The sequence below is a fragment of the Protopterus annectens genome, chromosome 14.part0, assembly GCF_019279795.1.
Source record: "Protopterus annectens isolate FY-2018-M chromosome 14.part0, PAN1.0, whole genome shotgun sequence".
Taxonomy (NCBI): domain Eukaryota; kingdom Metazoa; phylum Chordata; order Ceratodontiformes; family Protopteridae; genus Protopterus; species Protopterus annectens.
In genome coordinates, this window is record NC_056748.1 from 269,705,323 (window position 1) to 269,726,750 (window position 21,428).

At 39.5% G+C, this 21,428-nt stretch overlaps 1 protein-coding gene across 4 annotated transcripts in view; it reads right to left on the reverse strand.

The window, feature by feature from the left end:
• The window catches only part of SFXN4 (sideroflexin 4), a 645,242-nt gene that overhangs the window by 95,083 nt on the left and 528,731 nt on the right, over positions 1 to 21,428 (reverse strand). For 2 of the 4 annotated variants that reach the window (XM_044055979.1, XM_044055980.1), the window contains exon 13: positions 12,394 to 12,508. The exons of the other annotated variants lie outside the window; for them this stretch is intronic. In XM_044055979.1, coding sequence (XP_043911914.1) covers positions 12,394 to 12,508 — 115 coding nt within the window. The remainder of the gene's footprint in view (positions 1 to 12,393; positions 12,509 to 21,428) is intronic. 4 annotated transcript variants of the gene reach the window in all.

The window sequence follows — 21,428 nt, forward strand, 5'->3', positions numbered from 1 at the left end:
TAAAAGCATCCGTCACTCCCACCGCAGACCTCACCGCTGTCACACTACCCTCGTACATATCCTGTACCACTCTTACATACTTCTCTGACACTCCCGACTTCCTCATACAATACCACAACTCCTCTCTAGGCACCCTGTCATATGCTTTCTCTAAATCCACAAATACACAATGCAACTCCTTTTGACCTTCTCTGTACTTCTCCATCAACACTCTCAGAGCAAACATCGCATCTGTAGTGCTCTTTTTTGGCATGAAACCATACTGCTGATCACTAATCATCACCTCCCTTCTTAACCTAGCTTCCACTACTCTTTCCCATAACTTCATGCTGTGACTGATCAGTTTAATCCCTCTGTAGTTACTATAGCTCTGCACATCACCCTTATTCTTAAAAATTGGTACCAAAACACTTTTTCTCCATTCCGCTGGCATCCTCTCACTTTCCAAGATTTCATTAAACAATCTAGTTTAAAACTCCACTGCCATTTCACCTAAACACCTCCATGCTTCCACAGGTATGCCATCTGGACCAACAGCCTTTCCGTTCTTCATCCTCTTCATAGCTATCTTTACTTCCTCCTTGCTAATCCACTGCACTTCATGATTCACTATCCTCACATCATCCAACCTTCTCTCCCTCTTATTCTCTTCATTCATCAACCCCTCAAAGTACTCTTTCCATCTCCTCAACACACTCTCCTCACTTGTGAGTGCGTTTCCCTCTTTATCCTTTATCACCTTTACCTGCTGCACATCTTTACTAGCTCGGTCCCTCTGTCTAGCTAACTGGTACAGGTATTTTTCTCCCACCTTAGTGTCCAACCTTTCATACAACTCTTCATATGCCTTATCCTTAACTTTCGCCACCTCTCTCTGCCATGCACCTCATCTCCTTATACTGTTGTCTACTTTCTTCATCTCTTTGACAATCCCACTTCTTCTTCACCAACCTCTTTCTCTGTATACTCTCCTGTACTTCTTCATTCCACCACCAGGTCTCCTTGTCCTCCTTCCTCTTTCCAGATGTCACACCAAACACCCTTCTAGCCATCTCTCTTACTAGTTCTGCTGTAGTTACCCAGCTATTTGGTAACTCTTCACTGCCACCCACTGCCTGTCTTAACTCTCCCCTTAACATCACCTCACAATTACCCTTTTTCAATTTCCACCATTTGATCCTTGGTGCTGCCCTCACACTCATCCTCCTCTTCTTGATCACCAATGTCATCCTACAAACCACCATCCTATGCTGCCGCCTAACTACACTTTACAGTCTCCAATCTCCTTCAGATTGGCCCATCTACATAAGATATAATCCACCTGTGTGCATCTTCCTCCACTCTTGTATGTCACCCTATGCTCCTCCCTCTTGTTAAAATACGTATTCATCACAGCCATGTCCATCCTTTTCACAAAATCCACTACCATCTGACCTTCTGCATTCCTTTGCTTAACACCATACCTACCCATCACTTCCTCATCCCCTCTGTTCTCTTCACCAACATGCCCATTGAAATCTGCTCCAATCACCAGTCTCTCACCCTTGGGTACAGTCATCACCACTTCATCCAACTCACTCCAAAATTTTTCTTTCTCATCCATCGCACACCCAACTTGTGTAGCATATGCACTAACAACATTCATCATTGCACCATCCATTTCCAGCTTTATAAACATCACTCTATCCGACACTCTTTTCACCTCCAACACACTCTTAGCATACTGTTCCTAGAATAAAAAACTTTTTTCCTAGATGTTGTGAGGGTACAGATTCTATGGTACCGTGGTTGAGAAGATGCTGAAAACATAGAAGGAGGTATGAGTATGCCTCTGAATGCTGGAATTTCCTTCCATACCATTTTGTAGTCTGGCTGAATGATGGAAAGGACCCACTTGTGATGAGCTGCCAAGCTGGAAATTAGGTTAGTCTTTTTGACAGGGGGAGAGGAGGAGGAGGAGAATGTAGTCAGGCAGACTTCTGGGGAAAGGGAGGTCTCCCAGACTTGGAATATCTTGCAGACGTGTCCTGAAATCTTTTTATACACATCGTCCTGCCTAAATGAGTTCTTTGGTCCTTATGGGAGAAAGAAGTGGGCTTAACTGGGTAGTTCCCTTGATACCCAGGAAATATGATAAGAGAGATTAGCTTAAAATCTTGCATTATTTTACTTTTCTCTTGTAAATATTTGAACAGGTCTGTTGCTGCAGATCAAACAGAAAATCTCTGTGAAGAGGTGAGTCTAACAGCTTACCTTTTATATCCTCAAGAAAAGACGAAGAACCAAGCCATGCAAATATCCAGATGACAGATCCAGTAGCAGACTCCTTGGAAGAAGATTTCACTGTATTGTGATCGTATTTACTGGTATGTCTGGGCTCCTGAGTACCTTGACCCACCCGAGAAATGGCCTGCTTTTTAGAGTCAGAAGCCACGATATTAATTACTTATTATTATTACTTTAACAGGTATCTAGACTGGGCCCTAAATCCTTATGTTTGTACATTTGTATTTTTATATATATATATATATATATATATATATATATATATATATATATATATATATATATATATATATATATATATATATATATATATATATATATATATATATATATATATATATATATATATATATATATATATACATATATACATACTATATATATATATATATATATATATATATATATATATATACATATATACATACTATATATATATATATATATATATATATATATATATATATATATACACATACTATATATATATATATATACACATACTATATATATATATATATATATATATATATATATATATATATATATTATATATATTTATTTACATATATCTATGTGGGTCTACTTCAGAAGACTGAAAAATCAGAAGAGTGAATCCCAAAAGACTGAAAATTTAAAATACTGAATGATATAATTTACTCCTTCTCCACTGTTGTGTGATCTTGGAGTTGGTATATATAGTTAGCAGGGGGGCTTGCCCCTATATTAAAAATGTGTTCAGTATTTTGAATTTTCAGTGTTTTGGGATTCACTCTTTTGGTGTGTCAGTCTTCTGAAGTAGACACATTGGTTTGGCTGACAGGGGATTTGGTCAGCATCTATTTAATCAACCACATACATATACAGATAATCGACAAGTTTGTGATAACGACAATCCCCGGATAGGGGAATATTCCCCTTTCCTGGGGACTGTGTGATCTCAGAGTTAGTATATGTAATCAGCAGGGGGTGTGGGGAATGCAGGGGGCATACGTTCAGGGTGTCGATATATGTGTTAGCTGACTAACTGAAGGTAAATCATATATATACACGGGTCTACCTCTTTCCATTGAAAACACTCTTCAGCGAACGGCAATTCGTCAATTCCACTTTGCCGAAATTCCACTTTAGCAAAACAACAGTTAACTGAACCTTACTTATGAGAATCTAATTTTAACGTACAGTTAAAAAAAAACAAAAAAACAAACAAATACAACAAACACACTTATGCAGGGGGGGCAAACCCGGCTGCACCCCCCCCCCCACCCCTGCTACTTACATATACTAACTCTGAGATCTCACTACAGTGGGGAAAAGGGAATATTCCCTTACCCTCACTGTACCATGATCTATAACAACAAGTGATATAAACATTAAAGGTTCCCCTCCCATACACCATGTAACAATCTGGTTTGCCGGTCATTTGGGAGCACTCGGGTGAAGTACATCACATTCACTTATGTGATATTCAATGATGTGAGTGTTGGTTAACTGTTGTTTCGCTAAAGTGGAATTTCAGCAAAGTGGAATTGGTGAACTGCCTTTCTCTGAAGTATGTTTTCGATGGAAAGAGGTAGTCCCATATATATATATATATATATATATATATATATATATATATATATACACACACACACATATATATATATATATATATATATATATATATATATTTATATGTATACATACACACACACACACACACACACATATATATATATACATATACACATATACACACACATATATAATGTATATATATATATATATATATATATATATATATATACACACACACATATATATATATATATATATATATATTTATATGTATACATACACACACACACACATATATATCTATATACACACACATATATATATATATCTATATATATACACACACACACACACACACACACACATATATATATATCTATATATACACACACACACATATATATATATATATATATATATATATATATATATATATATATATATATATATATATATATATATATATATATATATATATACACACACACACACACACACACACACATATATATATATATATATATATATATATATATCTACATACACACACACACACATATTATATACACACACACACACACATATATATATATATATATAAATAAAACCGGCAAGAAAATGCCAGCCAAACTACAGTTTTCACTGTGTTGCTACCTTAAACCTAATGTAATGGAGCCCATGATGGAATATATGCAAATGACTCTTAAGAGCATCAAGTGTTTCAGCTAGATGGCTTCTGATTGTCCATGACTTTGTTTACTCGTAAGTCAATATCGTTACATGCAGACCAACCTAAAACATGTACATCCACAGCTAGTGGGGTTTGGCTTTATTGGCCTGCTAGCCAAAAAGGCAAATCTGCAATTTTTTTTTTTTTTTTTTTTTTTTACGGTGGTCTGAATCTCCTTTTATTGTGAGAAGAATGAAAGATTAGAAAAGGAAGACCATATTCTAATTTGGGGAGGAGAACATTTTTGGGTTATGGCCAGTCTAGCAATAGGAGTAAGGTGGTATGAAATTCTGTAATAAAGCTTTAGTTGAGAGAGGACTTTTTTCTACATTGTTATCTGTATGTTATCTGTATATGTATCTGAATATGCGTATTAAAAGGTAAGGGAGAGATCAAGAGTCTCAAAGTGTCTATAATCTCAGTGAAAGTCTTGCTCGATTTACAAAGGATGGACAACAGGTATTTTGCCATTTGGGTCTGATGATTCAATGCCCTGAAAGCTAGAGTGGCAGAAGTGTAAACCTTCTTTCCATATCTGTCTACGGTCCTACTGCCTCTGTCTGAAGGTAAAACATTAGCAGCAGGCAAAAGTTTTGAAAGCTTGTCAGTGGACCCAGAAAACACAGAAGGATCTAACAAAGGATTTTACAGAGAAATTGTAGATCCGCTGGCACTCTGTAAAATCTATCAGGTCTCTTATGGATAGGGGCTAGGAATCAGGACAGGCAGAAGTATGTGCAAATGCATCTAGAAAGGCCTCCAAAAATGGGGTGGAGCTGGCACTGGAACTCCTAGCTCTAATAAGTTATAGTACTATATCTACATATCATGAACTTGTACAGATTCCCATTCAAAATGCATTTTTGTAATGGTTTCACTAAAAGAAATTTCCTCAAAAGGAGAATCAGGAGACAATGTGTCCTCATCATCAGAAGCCATGTCTCTTCTTGAAGGGATAGGAAGAAAGGAAGCTGAAAGAAATGAAGGAGGCTTAAGAGACAAAATGGCCTTGAATATGCCCTGTGAAAATTACATCCCTTCCTTTTCTTGAGATGTCTGAGAAGGAGAATCATTCTTTGTCTGTTGTATCTTTTTATTAGGTGTGATGTCTGCTTTCGCAATGTGCGGTGGATCAGAACCATGGCAGGCCTCAAATAAGGAGTCACGCACCTCTTCTTTTACTAGAATTTGAATTATGCCCACTGAAATAATAAATTTTGGTTCCTCCTTTTCAACTGTATTGGTCTAATCAGTTGCATCAGATGTTTGAGAGTCAGATGCCACACTAGTCTCAGGGCAGGGTCGCAGTAGCTGGAACCTGAGAAGCAAATGGGTGTACTGTGGGTTCCTGCAGCACTTCAATTGGTACACATCTGAATTCAACTGGGCAGACAATGGTTCCAGCCTTTTTAATTTCATTTTTGTTATCAGTGGGACATCAGATACTGAGGGTTCCAGCATTTTGGACTGGGCAAAGCTCTTCAAGTGCTGGGTCTCTAAACAAGTGTTCAGAAAGGGAAGACACCCAATTAGGACTTCTGGAACAAACTGACAAATCTGACAATTCTTACAGTTGTGTTCAGCCGCAAGACAAAACAAGCACTGGGAAAGGCAGTCCTTCTAAGGAATCTGCCTACCACAATCACACTTCCCTCTCTTAGCTGCCATTAACATATTTAAACACAAAGATTCAAGAAAAGAGGAAGAATCTCCAATGAGGTACTTATCTGAATAAGCGAAAGCCTGGGTAATATGAATGACCAAGTGAAAAGCCAAGACCGACGGCTGCAAGATCTGCTATTGGACTGGTGGCAAGACAGTATGAGAATCTTAGGTCATACATCAAACATATTACCGTATGGAAGGCACTGAAGTCAACAGAGACTGATGAGAAAGACAGCTGGGGAGCTAAGGCACAGACTCTGGTGAACTGATTGGTGTGAGGCCTGTTCTTGGGTATAGGTGGTATAGACCCATATCCAAGGCAGCAATGAATGTTTCCTGCATGCTCTTGTTGCTAAGTGCATTTAGGAACTTGTTCAGTGATTCATATTTGTATGTTTTTTATATTGTAATCTGTTTGGTATCAGCAGTTAGACCATATTCTTGCTAGTCAGAGGATATAGGATTTCTGGATTATTTAGAGGTGGGAAGTGGGACAGATACAAGCACCATATCCCCTGTCCAGAGAAAATGTTTACAGCAGTTAGCAGTGGTGTGGTTATTGTAACTGGACTCATTTAGTCTGCAAACCAGTTTTATCTCCAAAGGCCAGACTGTTCTGTGACATACTATTAACTGTGTTTATAATTATCTAGCTTATTAACACAAGTGCAACAGTGACTGGGAGGTACACAGCCTGGTGCTCTCTCTGGTGGTAGCAGTGTAGTACCTTAGACAAGGCCAGAAGGCTGCAGTATTTGTAGTGTTGAAGAATATTACCAGCCTTCCCTGGAAATTTGTGTGTGTGTGTGTGTGTGTGTGTTTTGTACCTGAATGCAAGAGTTTAATGAAAGTATATTTACTGCAGGCAAGGGAGCACTGCAAAACAGAGAAACCTGGAGAAAGTGGTAAGATGGCATTCTGGGGAGCTAGGCCAAAGACTCTGCTTGGTGAAGTCTTCAGTGTGAAGGCTATCCTTCTATGTGGATGGTGAAGTCCCATACTTGAGCAGCACCACCTTCTGTGTGCTTTTATGGCTAAGCTGCACTTCAGATGTCATTCAGAGATTCATATTTGTGTGCCTTTTATACACTTTAATCTGTTTGATATCAGTGATGTCACCCAAGAGACCATACACCCATAGTGGTGGGCAGTGGAGCAGTGCCAAGCACTGTAGCCAACGCCCACAATTTTTTTACAAGAACAACAAAAATGCTCTACAATGAATGAAAAAGAAAGATTATGTTGTTGGCACACAAAATTCAAAATATGTTATAAAAATCGTGCATAGTGATAATGTCGTTAGGACATAAATTTTAAATTTGGGTTCTTCTGTAGCTCAACTGGAAGCTACAATTCAATAAACACAGCTGGTCATAGCTTCGTCTTGATTAAAAAATTAAAACATTAAAAAAGCTTTTTAGTTGGGGGGGGGGGTAAGCCACCAACATTCCCATGTAGAGACCTTCACTTTCCACATCCCCCTTACGTATACGTACCAATTCCTCGATGTACAACCATAGACAAAAAGGAAATGTAAAAATAAAAAATCACTGCCAGAGCTGCAGTAGAAGCAGCATTACCAATGACCTTCTATGACTAACAATACTCATCGAGTTGCAGCTCACCCAGTTGTGAGCAAGAAACTATAACAGTAACCATTGGTTACTCGACCACTAGTAAATTTCCTTTTATTTGCTATACAATAATCCCATTAATTATACTGACGTTCCTGAACAGTATAAAACGTTTTATACAGCAAACAAAATACACCTTTTAAAGTATTTAATTAAGACCTATTTTGGTGGTACTTTAACATTTGATCCTTTATCATTTTCTCTTTGGTGGATGAAGAAATGTTATCCAAAGCACTGCTCATACACCCTTTCAACACATTGCATTTTTAGAGATTCCAGATCTCATTTCAGGGACTCTAACTCTGTCAAGGACTCTAACATTCTCACACGTGGTAGTCCGTGCTTTGCAGGCCTAAGTGTTTTTTTTTTTTTAAGAAAGGGAATATTCCCTGGCACTTACATCTAAGACGTTCTGAGGTTTCTGTGAAAGAAACCCACAGTATCCATCTATTACTGACGTAAGTCTTACCACAACAGATGAAAGGGTTTAAACAAGAAGGGAGTATGATATCAATGGCCTTGATTTACACCATGGAAACCAAAGATTGTAAAGCAACGGAACATCCCCCAGGACAATGAGGTGGTCAATGGGTTATTTTCGCGTTTTAGGAGATAAAAGGGGAAGGAACTTAAAGGCCTTACTGGAAAGAAAGGGGAACGGAAGTACCCAGGTGTTAGTAAATAAAAGATCCTGGATACTTTTCCATGTTTGCATGGAAATGTAAACTTATGGCTAATAGCCCATTTGTTATTAATGAATGACTGCAGGTGTGAGTTTGAGATTTAATTGAGAGACTAAAATTGTAATTTAGTATACAAAATATGCTCACAGGACTGTTTTTATAATGAAAAAAACTGAAGGATGTTAAAGCAATGTGTAGCAGAACATCTCAGAGTAGTTAAAAACAAAGTCAAAGTAAACTTTATCGTCATTCAGAAATCACACAAGTGCAAAAACTGAACGAAATCCTGTGTCTCCGGACTCTGTGTAGACAACATATAGACTACTTTCACAGACATTTACACATGCTACACTTAAAGAAATACCAATCCCTCAGAGCCACATGCTCCAAGGATCTAAACCTTGTCATCACAATAAACAAAACATGCTGGAGGGATAGGTTCCTGACCCAGAGACTCCCCAGACTCTGGAATAGACTGCCCATACATGTCAAGCAGAGTGCCTCCTTGGCCCTCTTCAAAAGGAACCTTGATGATTGGATGGGAGAAAGGAAATTTACCCTGGGGATCACGTCAGTTGCCCTGCTAGACAGGGGTCCAGGGAAGTAAATAGTGTAGGAAGAAATAGCCTGGGAATTGCTATGGCTAGGCTTGTATAGGCCCTAGGGCCGATAGCCTAGTACCAACCTATGAAGCTATGAACCTATGTAGCACCTAGCTATTACATCATGGACATGCAGGTAGACAGAATAGTACTGCACGTAATTAGACATATTTTAACATTCTTCACAGTGAACATTTACTTGCATGAGACTTTAGTACTGCGCAGGTACTTGGTTAAGACATTGCATTGATCCTTGCACAGAAAGAGACATTAGAGTATTGCACTGTGAACATTAGAGTATTGCACTATGGACCTTAGAGTATTGTACTATGGTTAATTTACGAATTCATAACATGCATTGCACTGAATGAAGATATATTTTACTGCATTGCTACTGCTACAGATGGCCTATAAGTTGACAGTCATGGTGAATATTGCACTAAGCATTAGATGAGACTGGTAACCAGGTAAATGCACAATATGAGACAAGCTACTACAGTTTCTACTGACTCAGATGGCCATCATGGAGCATTGTTGTTACTAGAGTTCAGCAGCCTGATGACATTAGGGAAGAAGCTGTTCCTGACTCTCATAGTTCTGCAATGTATGCTTCAGAAGTGCTTTCCGGATGAAAGATGCAGGAACAGTCTGTAAACAGGGTGAGAGCAGTCTTTAATTACTCCTCTGGCCCTAACAAGACATCTGGATAAGTATAAGTCGTGGATAGGTGGTCTTGATGATCCTCTTGGCTGTCTTCACCACTCTCTGGAGGCATATGCTCTCAGAGGTAGAACAGCTTCTATACCATACTATGAGGTTGTTCTTCAGGATGTTTTCTATAGTACCTCTGTAGAAGGTAGTGAGAACTGTTGATGGGAGATTCGTTCTCCTCAGCCTTCTCAAAAAGTGCAATCTCTGGTGTGCTTTCTTGACTATGGCATTTGTATTGGTGTTCCAAGACAAGTCCTCATCGATGTCACTCCCAGAAACTTCATGCTTCTCACTCTTTCCACTGTTTCCCCGTTGATGATGAGGGGAGAATGTTCCCGGAGATTTTTCCTGTAGTCCACAATTATCTCTTTTGTCCTGTTTACGCTTAGTGCCAAGTTATTTCCACACCAGGTAATCAGTTGTTACACCTCATCTCTATACGTTGTTAGATCGTCGTTACTAATAAGGCCCACCACTGTTGTGTCATCAGCAAACTTGGTGATGTGGTTTGTATTGTACATGGCTGTACAATCATGTGTTAACAGGGTGAACAGCAAGGGACTTGGTACACATCCTTGTGGGACTCCAGTGTTAAGAGTGATGCTATCTGAGGAGTTATTTCCTCTGCACACTTTCTGAGGTCTGTCTGTGAGAAAGTCGAGAATCCTGTTACAAAGTGAAGTGTTGACGCCTAGTTGGAGTAGCTTCATTACCAGATGAAGAGAGATGACCGTATTAAAAGCAGGGCTGAAGTCAATGGATAGTACCTTTGGGGAGGTGTTATTATTCTCATTGTGTTCCAGGGATAGATGGAGTGCTAGAGAGATGGCATCTGCCATAGAGTGTTTTTCTCGGTAAGCAAACTACAGAGGGTCAAGATCAGCAGGCAGCCCAGATGTTCTAGTGACCCTGACTAGGCTTTCAAAACACTTCATCACTGTGGAGGTGAGGGCTACAGGGTGGTAGTCATTTAGGCAAGATGGTGGAGACTTCCTTGGTAATGTCTGTTGTGTCCTTGAAGCATATTGGAACAATTTGCTGACTCAGAGAGTTACTGAAGATATCCATGAGGACATCTGTTAGTTGGACTGTGCAGCCCCTGAGCACTCATCCTAGGATGTTGTCAGGCCCAGATGCCTTTCTCGGGTTAACTCTGTGCAGTGTCCTCTGGACATCAGATGGGATAAGGGTGAGCATCTTCTCTTTATGGCTGCTAGGCATTTTCTTTGCTGTTGTCTTCCCTTCCTCGAATCTGCCAAAGTAAACATTCAGCTTGTTTAGGAATTCCTTGTTGTCCTCACATTGTGAAGATAGGGATTTGCAGTCAGTTATGGACTGGATACCCTGCCATAGGAGCCTGGGATCTTTTTGGTCAGAGAAGTAGCTCTGGATCTTTCTGCCATAGGTGCATTTTGCTTCCCTCACTCTCTTCCTCAGATTTGCAATGGCTGTTCAGAGGGCATTGCTTTCTCAAGACTTGAAGGCTGCATTCCTTGCTTTTAGTAGCTTGTACACTTCTCTCAACAACCATTGTTTCTGGATGGCTTGTGTGATGATGGTTCTGGTGACTAGCCACACATTTTGAGATAGAACAAGGAAGTGAAATATACTTTGCATAACCAGTAGTCTGTGTGAAAATATTAACATTTCTTTTTTTTTTGTATTGGAACAAATTCTGGAAGACAATGGGTGGGGTAGGGGGAAGACATCAATATGGGTCTTGAAAGAATTGAATTAAGGTGGCAACTTAGGTTTAATGCATTTAATTATCCATGTTTAAATGGAAACTGTTAATACTGATTTTAAAGGCAAGACCATTACAATATTAATCTATTTTGAATGTACAATTATGGCTCTTTTGGAGTATGTGATACAGATTTGATGGTGTCATTACATTTTATAATTATACAAATGTGTGTGCAATTTGTGGTTTAGTTTGATGAAGTTCATATATTCTGTTCCGAAATTGTTTTCATTTTTAAGTAGTTTTGTTTAATGCAACAGGGTATGCCTGTGTATTTAGTGCAGTTTCATGAACTGTGAAGGGTATGGTATGGAACGGTATGTGGGTTTTCCTGTAAGCTTACCTTATATACAAGGGTACCCCCATATTTATGAATAGCATTCAGTCATATGCATAGAACTCCTAGACACACCACACTAACAACTGTGTACATGGACTTGCACACATGAAGTGTACTGATTGGTGGAGTCTATTTAGAACAAAATTTAGCAAAAAAAGGTATGATGGCTTTTAAAATCATAGTTCAAAAATTACTGCTGTTGAGCTTTTTAGTCCTAGCTTGTCTTCTAGTGCATTTCTCCATGTACACTAACCTTTCTGAAAATTTTACACTCCAAGGGTTCTTTCCTAAGATAATAGCTCTGAACTGCACTACTGTTCTAGAAGGGGGAAGAACACACTGCTTCAGTTTTGGCATGCAGAGATACAGGTACCTTCTGGAAAATAAAAAACAAACAAAAAAAAAACAGATGAGATGTACAGTTACATGTGGTCTTACCTTCCCAGCTTGAGGAAACAGGCTAAATGATGTAGGTACCATCAGTCCAAATGCCACTACAGTTACAATATAACTAACTGGAGTGAATGCACGGAAACTTCTTAAAACATTTTTTCTATGAAGCAAATAATAGCAAAGAATTAGATGTGCTGATAAAGCACTCCAAACTCTGTGATGCTTACTTCACATAAAACTGAATCAACTCACATTTACATGCTCTGTCTCCCACAACAACTTCTTGTTAATTTGATTTTTTGCTGAAAATGGAAACCATTGTATTACATTCCTTGACCCACACATTTAACACTGGCCCAACTAAATCTAAGCAGTATTAGCAGAATTGTCTACTTAAAAAGCCCTTAGTGCATACTGATACACTGAATCACGATTCAGGCCAGATATCAGAAGTCTTCAGTGACAGCCATGCAATCTGTCTAAAATTAATGCAATAAAATCTGAACCGAAGTACCTCAAAGCATAAATATCACTTGATTTGGCAAGCACAATCATGTATGCTTAGGTTGGTAAGGATGATAAAATTCATGCAGCCACATATGCACTTGAGCTCCACATTTACTCAGCTATACTATAGCCCAGGCTCTCAAACCCTTATTATGCTGAATACACACAGCTTTGTATCTGGACTTCCAAGATGGCTGTACACTGATCAACAGGTTAACTGCAGTGTGAAAACTGCAACTATGAAAAATAAAAGTGCCTAAAGCAGTCAAAGTGGAAAAGTCATTTACTGGCTTGTAATTTCACTGTCTAGATGCCAGCAATGAGGAAATTTGGAGAAAATAACAGAAAAATCAACTAGTAAAGGAAAGAGAAAATTCTGTCTGGGAAGAATCTTGCAGCTATTCAGAAAAAAAAAGTAGTTCAAGTTTCAGTTGTTGGCATACAAGACAGCTACCAGTAATATAGTGGAGAAATAAATGAAATGCACTCAGACTGCTTAAAACAAATGAAACACTAAAGGATTATATACAGTCAAATAAGATAAGGCTGCAAAAAATACAAGAAGCTTTAACTAGTTATTCAGATGAGCTGATAGCTGCAAAATGAATAAACAGCCAACTGAGCATGAGGCTTTTTAAGAAGAGCGGTTTCAAAAAACAGTACAGTTGCAAGATAGTGAGCACAGAAAAAGCTACATTTTTTCTGCTATACTGGAGAAAATGGAAGGAATAGACCGCATTAATTTGATGAAAGTACAAATAAGCAACTCAACTCGTGTTCTACAGCAGGATTTGTTAATTGAAACTCCCACTGTGTGTACTCAAATGCTGTAAGAAAGCAGCCAACACCTAAATTAGTAAAGGTACAATCATACTAGCAGAAAGAGTTGCTCTTGACAAAACTGAGGCAGAAAGGAAAAGTATTAAACTTTGTAGAAAACAGAGTACATGTGGAAAATGATAATTCTATGTGCGCCAGGCAGAAGGAAAGCAAGTTTAACCCAGCAATCAGGGAATGCCAATAGGAAGGTGTTCGATTCAAGTTGCTGCATCCAGCTGTCTTCAGAATAATCTTTTTCCTGGAGGATTAAAGACATTTATGTATGCAGAACAGGCTGAGGAGGAAGTAAAAAAAAAAGGTTTAGTAAGCAGTGAGCCAGCAAGCAGACTCCTGCTCTTATTGTTTTGACAAAAACAAAGCTTGTAGAGAAACTTTGCCATTGAAACATTTTTCTATTAGTCCAAAGGAAAATGCTTGAGCGATCGAAAAAAGCACAGGGGCTGACTAGAAGAAGCGGGGTATTTTGGATTTGAACTAGAGACTGATGTTCAGAGACAGACATGAGTAGAAAGAAGACAAACAAAATGTGAAATAAGAGAATAAATGGGAAACTGTAAAGCATCAGCCCCATTAGACATACAATTACACAAGAAATAAGGATTTGCAAGAACTGGCTGAGAAAGACAGGAATTTGCTGACTATGTTAAAGTGGTAGGTGAACTCCAAAGCATAGACCCACTTTTATGTCATTAATATTTACAGGGACACTGAAGGGACTGAAGAAGTATATGTAAAATAGTGTCTGGTCTTACTATTTCTATAAAAATTTCCTGAGAAAAATTGCATGTTATAAAGCAGTTCTGTATAGTGTGCAGTTACGGGCATTTTAAATGGAGGTGGGGGAGTCTAATCAGTGACTGCTGTATATGTTAAAGATGGTAAAGAATAAATACATTTTTCTTAGTTGTAAAGCTTTTTATTGTGGGAGGGTGAGAGAAACTTGAGAGATGCAAGTTAAAGTTAATATAACATTGTGATCCTGGGCTGTTATAGTAAGGAATGCAGAAATGTATTGATCACATTATATGCAGAACTAAAATAGTCTCCCCTGTTTTTACAGGGGTGGTTATCTAGATTAATGTCTTTGATTTATGCTATAGACAAGTTTTTAAGCAAATAAATTTGAAAAATAAGAAAATTAAGAAAGGCATAGAAATTGTAGTTTTCTTGTATTCGCCATGTCATTAGCTATTTTTCCATTAATGAATGATCTCAGTGGGAGACAAACATCTACATGTGCAAGCACTTAACCATTAAAAGTCTTTACAGTGTGTTCTAAGTGAAATTTACACGGACTCTTTTGTGCAGCTCTAAAGTTACTAGCTGTTTTTTTCTTCATTGCCAACTGCTTTTACTTGGACAGGAGCTGTCTACAGGTGCAAGCAATTAATTATTAGGTCTCTGACCACTCTGTACTTAGTACATTTCTCTCAGCACAATATAATTAACATTTAGAGGTACACTGGCAGTTAATTCAGTGAAAAATAAATTTTTAAATTGTGTGAAGTGACTAAGATAAACAAGTAGTTGCCTCCCCACCAGCCTTTATACATCTGCATTTAATATAACAGTACACAGTTACTTTATTTAAAGGTTGCCAGTGCCTTTTTTCTTAGTGCTAAATGTTCACGTTTACTGAAAACATACAAACTGTTTATCACATTCCTGACAGGAATGTAGTTAAAAAAGACAGCAATCTGTGTAAGCAGGAACATAGACTCTAAAATGCACTTTAGTATGGGCAATCATAAGTTTAGAACAGATAATGCCTCTGGGTGTTGTTTTTGATTTGGGGCAACTGCTCCTATCTGGGGAACAAGCTTCATTTTTTTGGAAGTGTACATAGTTTTGTGTGTTTGTAGTCAGAAAAAATAGGATGGGGGATTCTGAAAATCTTTTCTGGAGTATTTTCACTTGAAACTGTCTTCCCCACCCCACCCCCTCATTTTCTGCCTTGTCTTCAGCTGATATAACTGTTTTTTATAGCTTGTGTGTTGCTTAACTCAAGGTTCCCTTAATTTGACCTGTTAATAACAGCCTGCATTTAAATTGGAACCGGTGTACTGAGAGGCTGCCTTACAAGACTGTCTGCAAATATATAGAGCTTAGTATATTTTTCTGTATTATTCTGTATTATAGAGCTAAATTGTTGCTTAGATATCTGTTGTCTTACTGTTCTGCAAACATACAGAGATCAGTATATATTTTTTGGTTTTATAATTTGCACTGTGATTCCTCACATCTCTGTTGAAACTGTCTTCCCCACCCCCTCATTTTCTGCCTTGTCTTCAGCTGATATAACTGGTTTTTATAGCTTGTGTGTTGCTTAACTCAAGGTTCCCTTAATTTGACCTGTTAATAACAGCCTGCATTTAAATTGGAACCTGTGTACTGAGAGACAGCCTTACAAGACTATCTGCAAATATATAGAGCTGAGTATATTTTTCTGTATTATAGAGCTAAATTGTTGCTTAGATATCTGTTGTCTTACTGTTCTGCAAATATACAGAGATCAGTATATATATTTTTTGGTTTTATAATTTGCACTGTGATTCCTCACATCTCTGTTGAAACTGTCTTCCCCCACCCCACCCCATTTTCTGCCTTGTCTTCAGCTGATATAACTGTTTTTTATAGCTTGTGTGTTGCTTAACTCAAGGTTCCCTTAATTTGACCTGTTAATAACAGCCTGCATTTAAACTGGAACCTGTGTACTGAGAGACAGCCTTAAAAGACTATCTGCAAATATATACAGCTGAGTATATTTTTCTGTATTATTCTGTATTATACAGCTAAATTGTTGCTTAGATAGCTGTTGTCTTACTGTTCTGCAAATTTACAGAGATCAGTATATATTTTTTTGGTTTTATAATTTGCACTGTGATTCCTCACATCTCTGTTGAAACTGTCTTCCCCACCCCCTCCCTGTTCTTGGTTGTAGTTTAAATTTGGTGGCTTTTGCAGTGCCCGCCCCACTGTAGATTTGATCTAGGACACTCCCCCAGTCCCATCTCTTTACCGCATTCTACCTAATAAACCCTTTCTGCACTTGCTTTTAGTCCTTTTTAATTTAATTACATTTTTTCAAACTGTGTGTGGACTAATATTGGTACATACTCAAGTGTGCCAGCTTGCACTGCATGTGAATTGTTTTTACTACTGTTTTTGCTACTTTTCTGAAAAAAAAAATTGTAAGCCTGTTTCCTACCTTTCCTGTAATTAGTATTCCAGATACAGATTTGCTGTATCCAGGACTGTTTGTACGCTTCTGAGCCCCCCAAGCCTTTCTGTGTTGGAGGGAAGCCTTCTAGCTTATCAGTGGGGGTGGTAAGCATTAGGTAACCTGTCTACCACATAGGGAGTGGGGTTCTGGCCCAGAATTTGTAGTTATCGGCCATTTGGGCGGTCTTCCATCTCTCTCAACTTTCTAATTTGAAGGCCTGCATTTGCACTTGTTTCTGTCCTGTAACTCCTGGGCCCATCTCATTTGCTCACTCAAAAAAAAAATAAATAAAATAAAAAAATTTATCTGCTTTTACTGTATTTGTGTTTCTTCCTACTTTATTTTGCTTTTGCGTCATCTTAAAAGTACTCAATTGTATTTATTACTGCTTGGTGTAAACACATTCTAAGCTTTTTAGTTTAAGCACTTGGGCTTCAGACCAGTTGTTTTACATTAAGAAGGTTTGTGGTCTGCACTGTAGTGGCAGAACAGGTAGCTTACATCCTTCTAAGTGTCTGTTATTCTAAAATTGTATTAATTCTGGTTTAAGCACTTGGGCTTCAGGCCAGTTATTTTACATTAAGAGGGTTCATGGTCTGCACTCTTGTGGGAGGAGAGGCTGAACTCTGCCCTTCTGAGCTGGGAATTTCTGGCTAAAGGCTTATAGTGCCTGCATATTTGAACTGCTTCTTACTGAAATTGGTACACCTTGTTTGCTGTAGCATAGACTAGATCCAGGTCTGCTGAATCTAGCTTTGTTTGTATAACTTGAGCACTAATCTAGGCATTCTTTAAAGTATTCAATTGTATTTATTACTGCTTGGTAGTAACTTCAAGTGTAGCTATCATTCTAAGTCTTTTGGATTAAGCACTTGGGCTTCAGACTAGTTGTTTTACATTAGGAAGGGTTGTGGTCTGCACTGTAGTGGCAGAACAGGTAGCTTACATCCTTCTAAGTTGGGAACTGCTGATTGAGGGCTCAGTGTCTGTTATTCTAAACGTGTATTAGTTCTGGTTTAAGCACTTGGGCTTCAGGTCAGTTATTTTACATTAAGAAGGTTCGTGGGTCTGCACTCTTGTGGGAGGAGAGGCTGGACTCTGCCCTTCTGAGCTGGGAATTTCAGGTTAAAGGCTTATAGTGCCTGCATATTTGAACTGTTTCTTACTGAAATTGGTACACCTTGTTTACTGTAGCATAGATTAGATACAGGCCTGCTGAATCTAGCTTTGTTTGTATGCTTGTTGTTTGTCTGCTTATTTCCCCCAAACGCTAATTCCACCTAAAACGCGGCTTTTCAGCGCTTCTGTGGATCCCTGGTGATATCTGCATTGCTTACTGTACTTATTTCCTTGTTTCACTTGAAAGAAAGTTACTGTTTGTTGTTTTTGCATTTAAGTTACCTGGCACTTGCTCACTAAAGCAATTATATAAGTCTGCACTAAAAAATTAGAAGCACTCCACCCTCACAAACTCCCCTTGAGTACCTTGTTCCCCACTGGCCCTTTTTTTCAATTATAAAGGAATTCCCAATACTATTCTAGCATGTCCAAAGGTCAGTTGTCAATCTCCTCTCCGGTCCAGCTGGTGAATCTGGGAATCTTGAGGCAATGTTACAACTGCCTCATGTACACAGACAACCCTCTCCTACTCCCAACAAATTCCAACACATGTGAGAGATGCAACCATATAGCCAAACTGGAGGCTAAGCTCTCTCAACTCAGTACTGGTGTAACCAGTCAGGAGGAGAAGGAAACCACACTCACTACAATTCCAGTCTCACATAGACCTACCATGACAGCAAACCAAACACAAACACACAAAAACATACTCGGAGGCTCTAAATAAAAATCTGCCTAAGCAGCAGAGACCTCCAAAACAGACACACAAGCAACTGCTACCCCAAAATAAAACACGTGCAACACATAGCTCACAAAGCCAGTGTACTGAACAGTCACAGCCCTTAAGGCTAAACAACACACCCGATACACTTGTAATAGGTGACTCTATCGTCAGGCACACTGACGTCCCACTCACCAGGCTGAACAAGGAGAAGGTCATGGTGAGCTGCCTGTCGGGCGCTAGGATCCGCCACATAACACAAGCACCCAGGTCACTCCAAGGCAAGTACAAATATGACTCAGTCACTGTCCATGCTGGTGTGAATGACCTGAGATGTACCTCCCTGGAGTACATGAAAAGAGACATAGAGGAGCTCTCTGAGTATGTAGCCCAGGCCGGTATGACCCTGACCTTGAGTAGCATCTTACCCTCACCAAGAATGATGCCACAAGATGAAGACAAGATGATCAATTTCAACAATTGGCTTAAGTATTGGTGTCATTCAAAGGGGATCCAATGCCGGTCAGCCTGGGATGACATGCTCGACAAGCCACAATGCTTCGCTAGGGACGGCTTGCACCTGTCACCCCTGGGCTTTCGGATATTGGCAAAGGCTCTTGCTACCCCCATAGTGCCTTTTTTAGGCAAGGCTCAAAAGACAAACCCACCTCCATAGGTATCACAAGGGATAAGAAACTAAGAGTAATGCTACTCAACACCAGAAGTCTAAACCTCAAGATGCATGCACTCGAAACTCTCCTTAGCATGGAGAACATTGATATCTGTGCAGTAACAGAAACCTGGTTCAACCATGCTTTTCGGCCCTAAAACTTGGACCGAACCACAAAAGGAGGGGGAGTATCAATATTCGTCAAAGATACCCACACCTCCAGGTTGGTGGCACAGCACGAAGCATCAGAGACTATCCATGTGCAACTAACAGTGGGTAAAACTGCCTTCCAGTTTATAGCCTGCTACAGACCACCCTCCCAAACCCAGGAACACCACTCAGCCTTCCTGAGAACACTGGAAAATATGAAGGTCTCTCCAAACACCATTATATTGGGCGACTTCAACTACCCAAACATAGACTGGGAGCATTACTCTAGCTCCAACACCCTAGCCCAAAGGTTCCTAGAATTTATAAACTCAAATGCTATGGAACAACTTGTTACCACTCCCACAAGAGGGGAAAACATACTGGACCTGATCATCACTAACATGGGGACTCTGCTCCAGACCAGAAGTGTATCCCTCACTGGTAAGATCAGACCTCACTGGATATTAATATCCCGACCCCACCCCCTACCCAGAAAACCACAGTGAAAAACATCTCTAAAGCAAATTTCACACTCCTCAAAACTGAGGTGGAATCCTTCAAAGCCCCTGGGCCTGTGGAAAATATGGCCCAGACTGCAGAATCCTTTATAAACGCATTCTATGAACACCTTCAAGAATGCATGGATCATGCAATCCCAAATAAAACCAAGACCCAATCCTCCAAAGGCAGACGTCCTGTCTGGTGGACCCCAGCCATAAATAAACTAAACAATAGAAGGAGGAAGCTACTACATGATAGAGCAAAATCCCAAAAAGGGAAGGCATCTCTGATCAGTATTAGCAAAAAACTACGGGCACTCATAAAATCGTCTAAGGCCAGCTTCGAGAGAAAAATTGCACAGGACACTAAGGATAATCACATTGCTTTCTTTAGTTATGTTAGGAACCTGGGTGGGAATTCCCAAATATGCTCAGAATTATTCCAAAATGACAAAAAATACACCGAACCCACAGACATTGCCAACATCCTAGCTGACAAGTTCAGTGCAAACTTCTCTCCCCCCCTCCCCACCAAAAGGGCAAATATATATCTCAGCAGAGTGCTGCCCCCCCGACATCTCAGATGCTCAGGTAAGAACTGCCCTCTCCAAAGCAAAAAACACAGCATCAATGGGACCAGACGGTGTCCTGGGCTGCGTCCTACATGAACTCCAAGAAGAGCTAAACCCAAACATAAAACTACTGTTCAATCTCAGCCTTACTACAGGATATGTACCCAAAGAGTGGCATACAGCAACAGTGGTCCCTCGCCACAAAGGTGGTGCCTCAACGGATCCTGGAAACTATCCCTAGCTTGGTCTGCAAAGCTATGGAAAGGATCATCATGGACCTCATAAATAAAGATACTGGGGACCTACAGACACTGGATCCTACCCAGTTCGGCTTTGTTAAGGGCAGATCCTGCCTCTTAAACCTGGTCGATTTCTTTGAAACGGCCACCAAGGCCATTGACGAGGGGAAGGTGGTCCACACAGCCTACCTGGACCTTGCAAAAGCCTTTGATACAATACCCCACTCGGGCATTATAGATAAGCTCACCAGCTTAAATATAAACCCCTATGTCACTAGATGGGTTGCAAACTCTCTCAAGGACAGAACCCACATGGTTAGAATTGCTGGAGCCATGTCAGACTCCAAACCAGTTACAAGCGGCATCCCACAAGGCTCAGTCCTGGGACCTCTCTTGTTCGGTATATATTTCTCGGAGGTACAGGCCAACATGGAAGGACTGTGGCTGACCAAGTTCGTAGATGACTGCAAACTGGGCGCCATAATCGACTCTCCAGCCGACACAAGCATCCTCCAAAAGGGCCTCATAGAAACAGACAA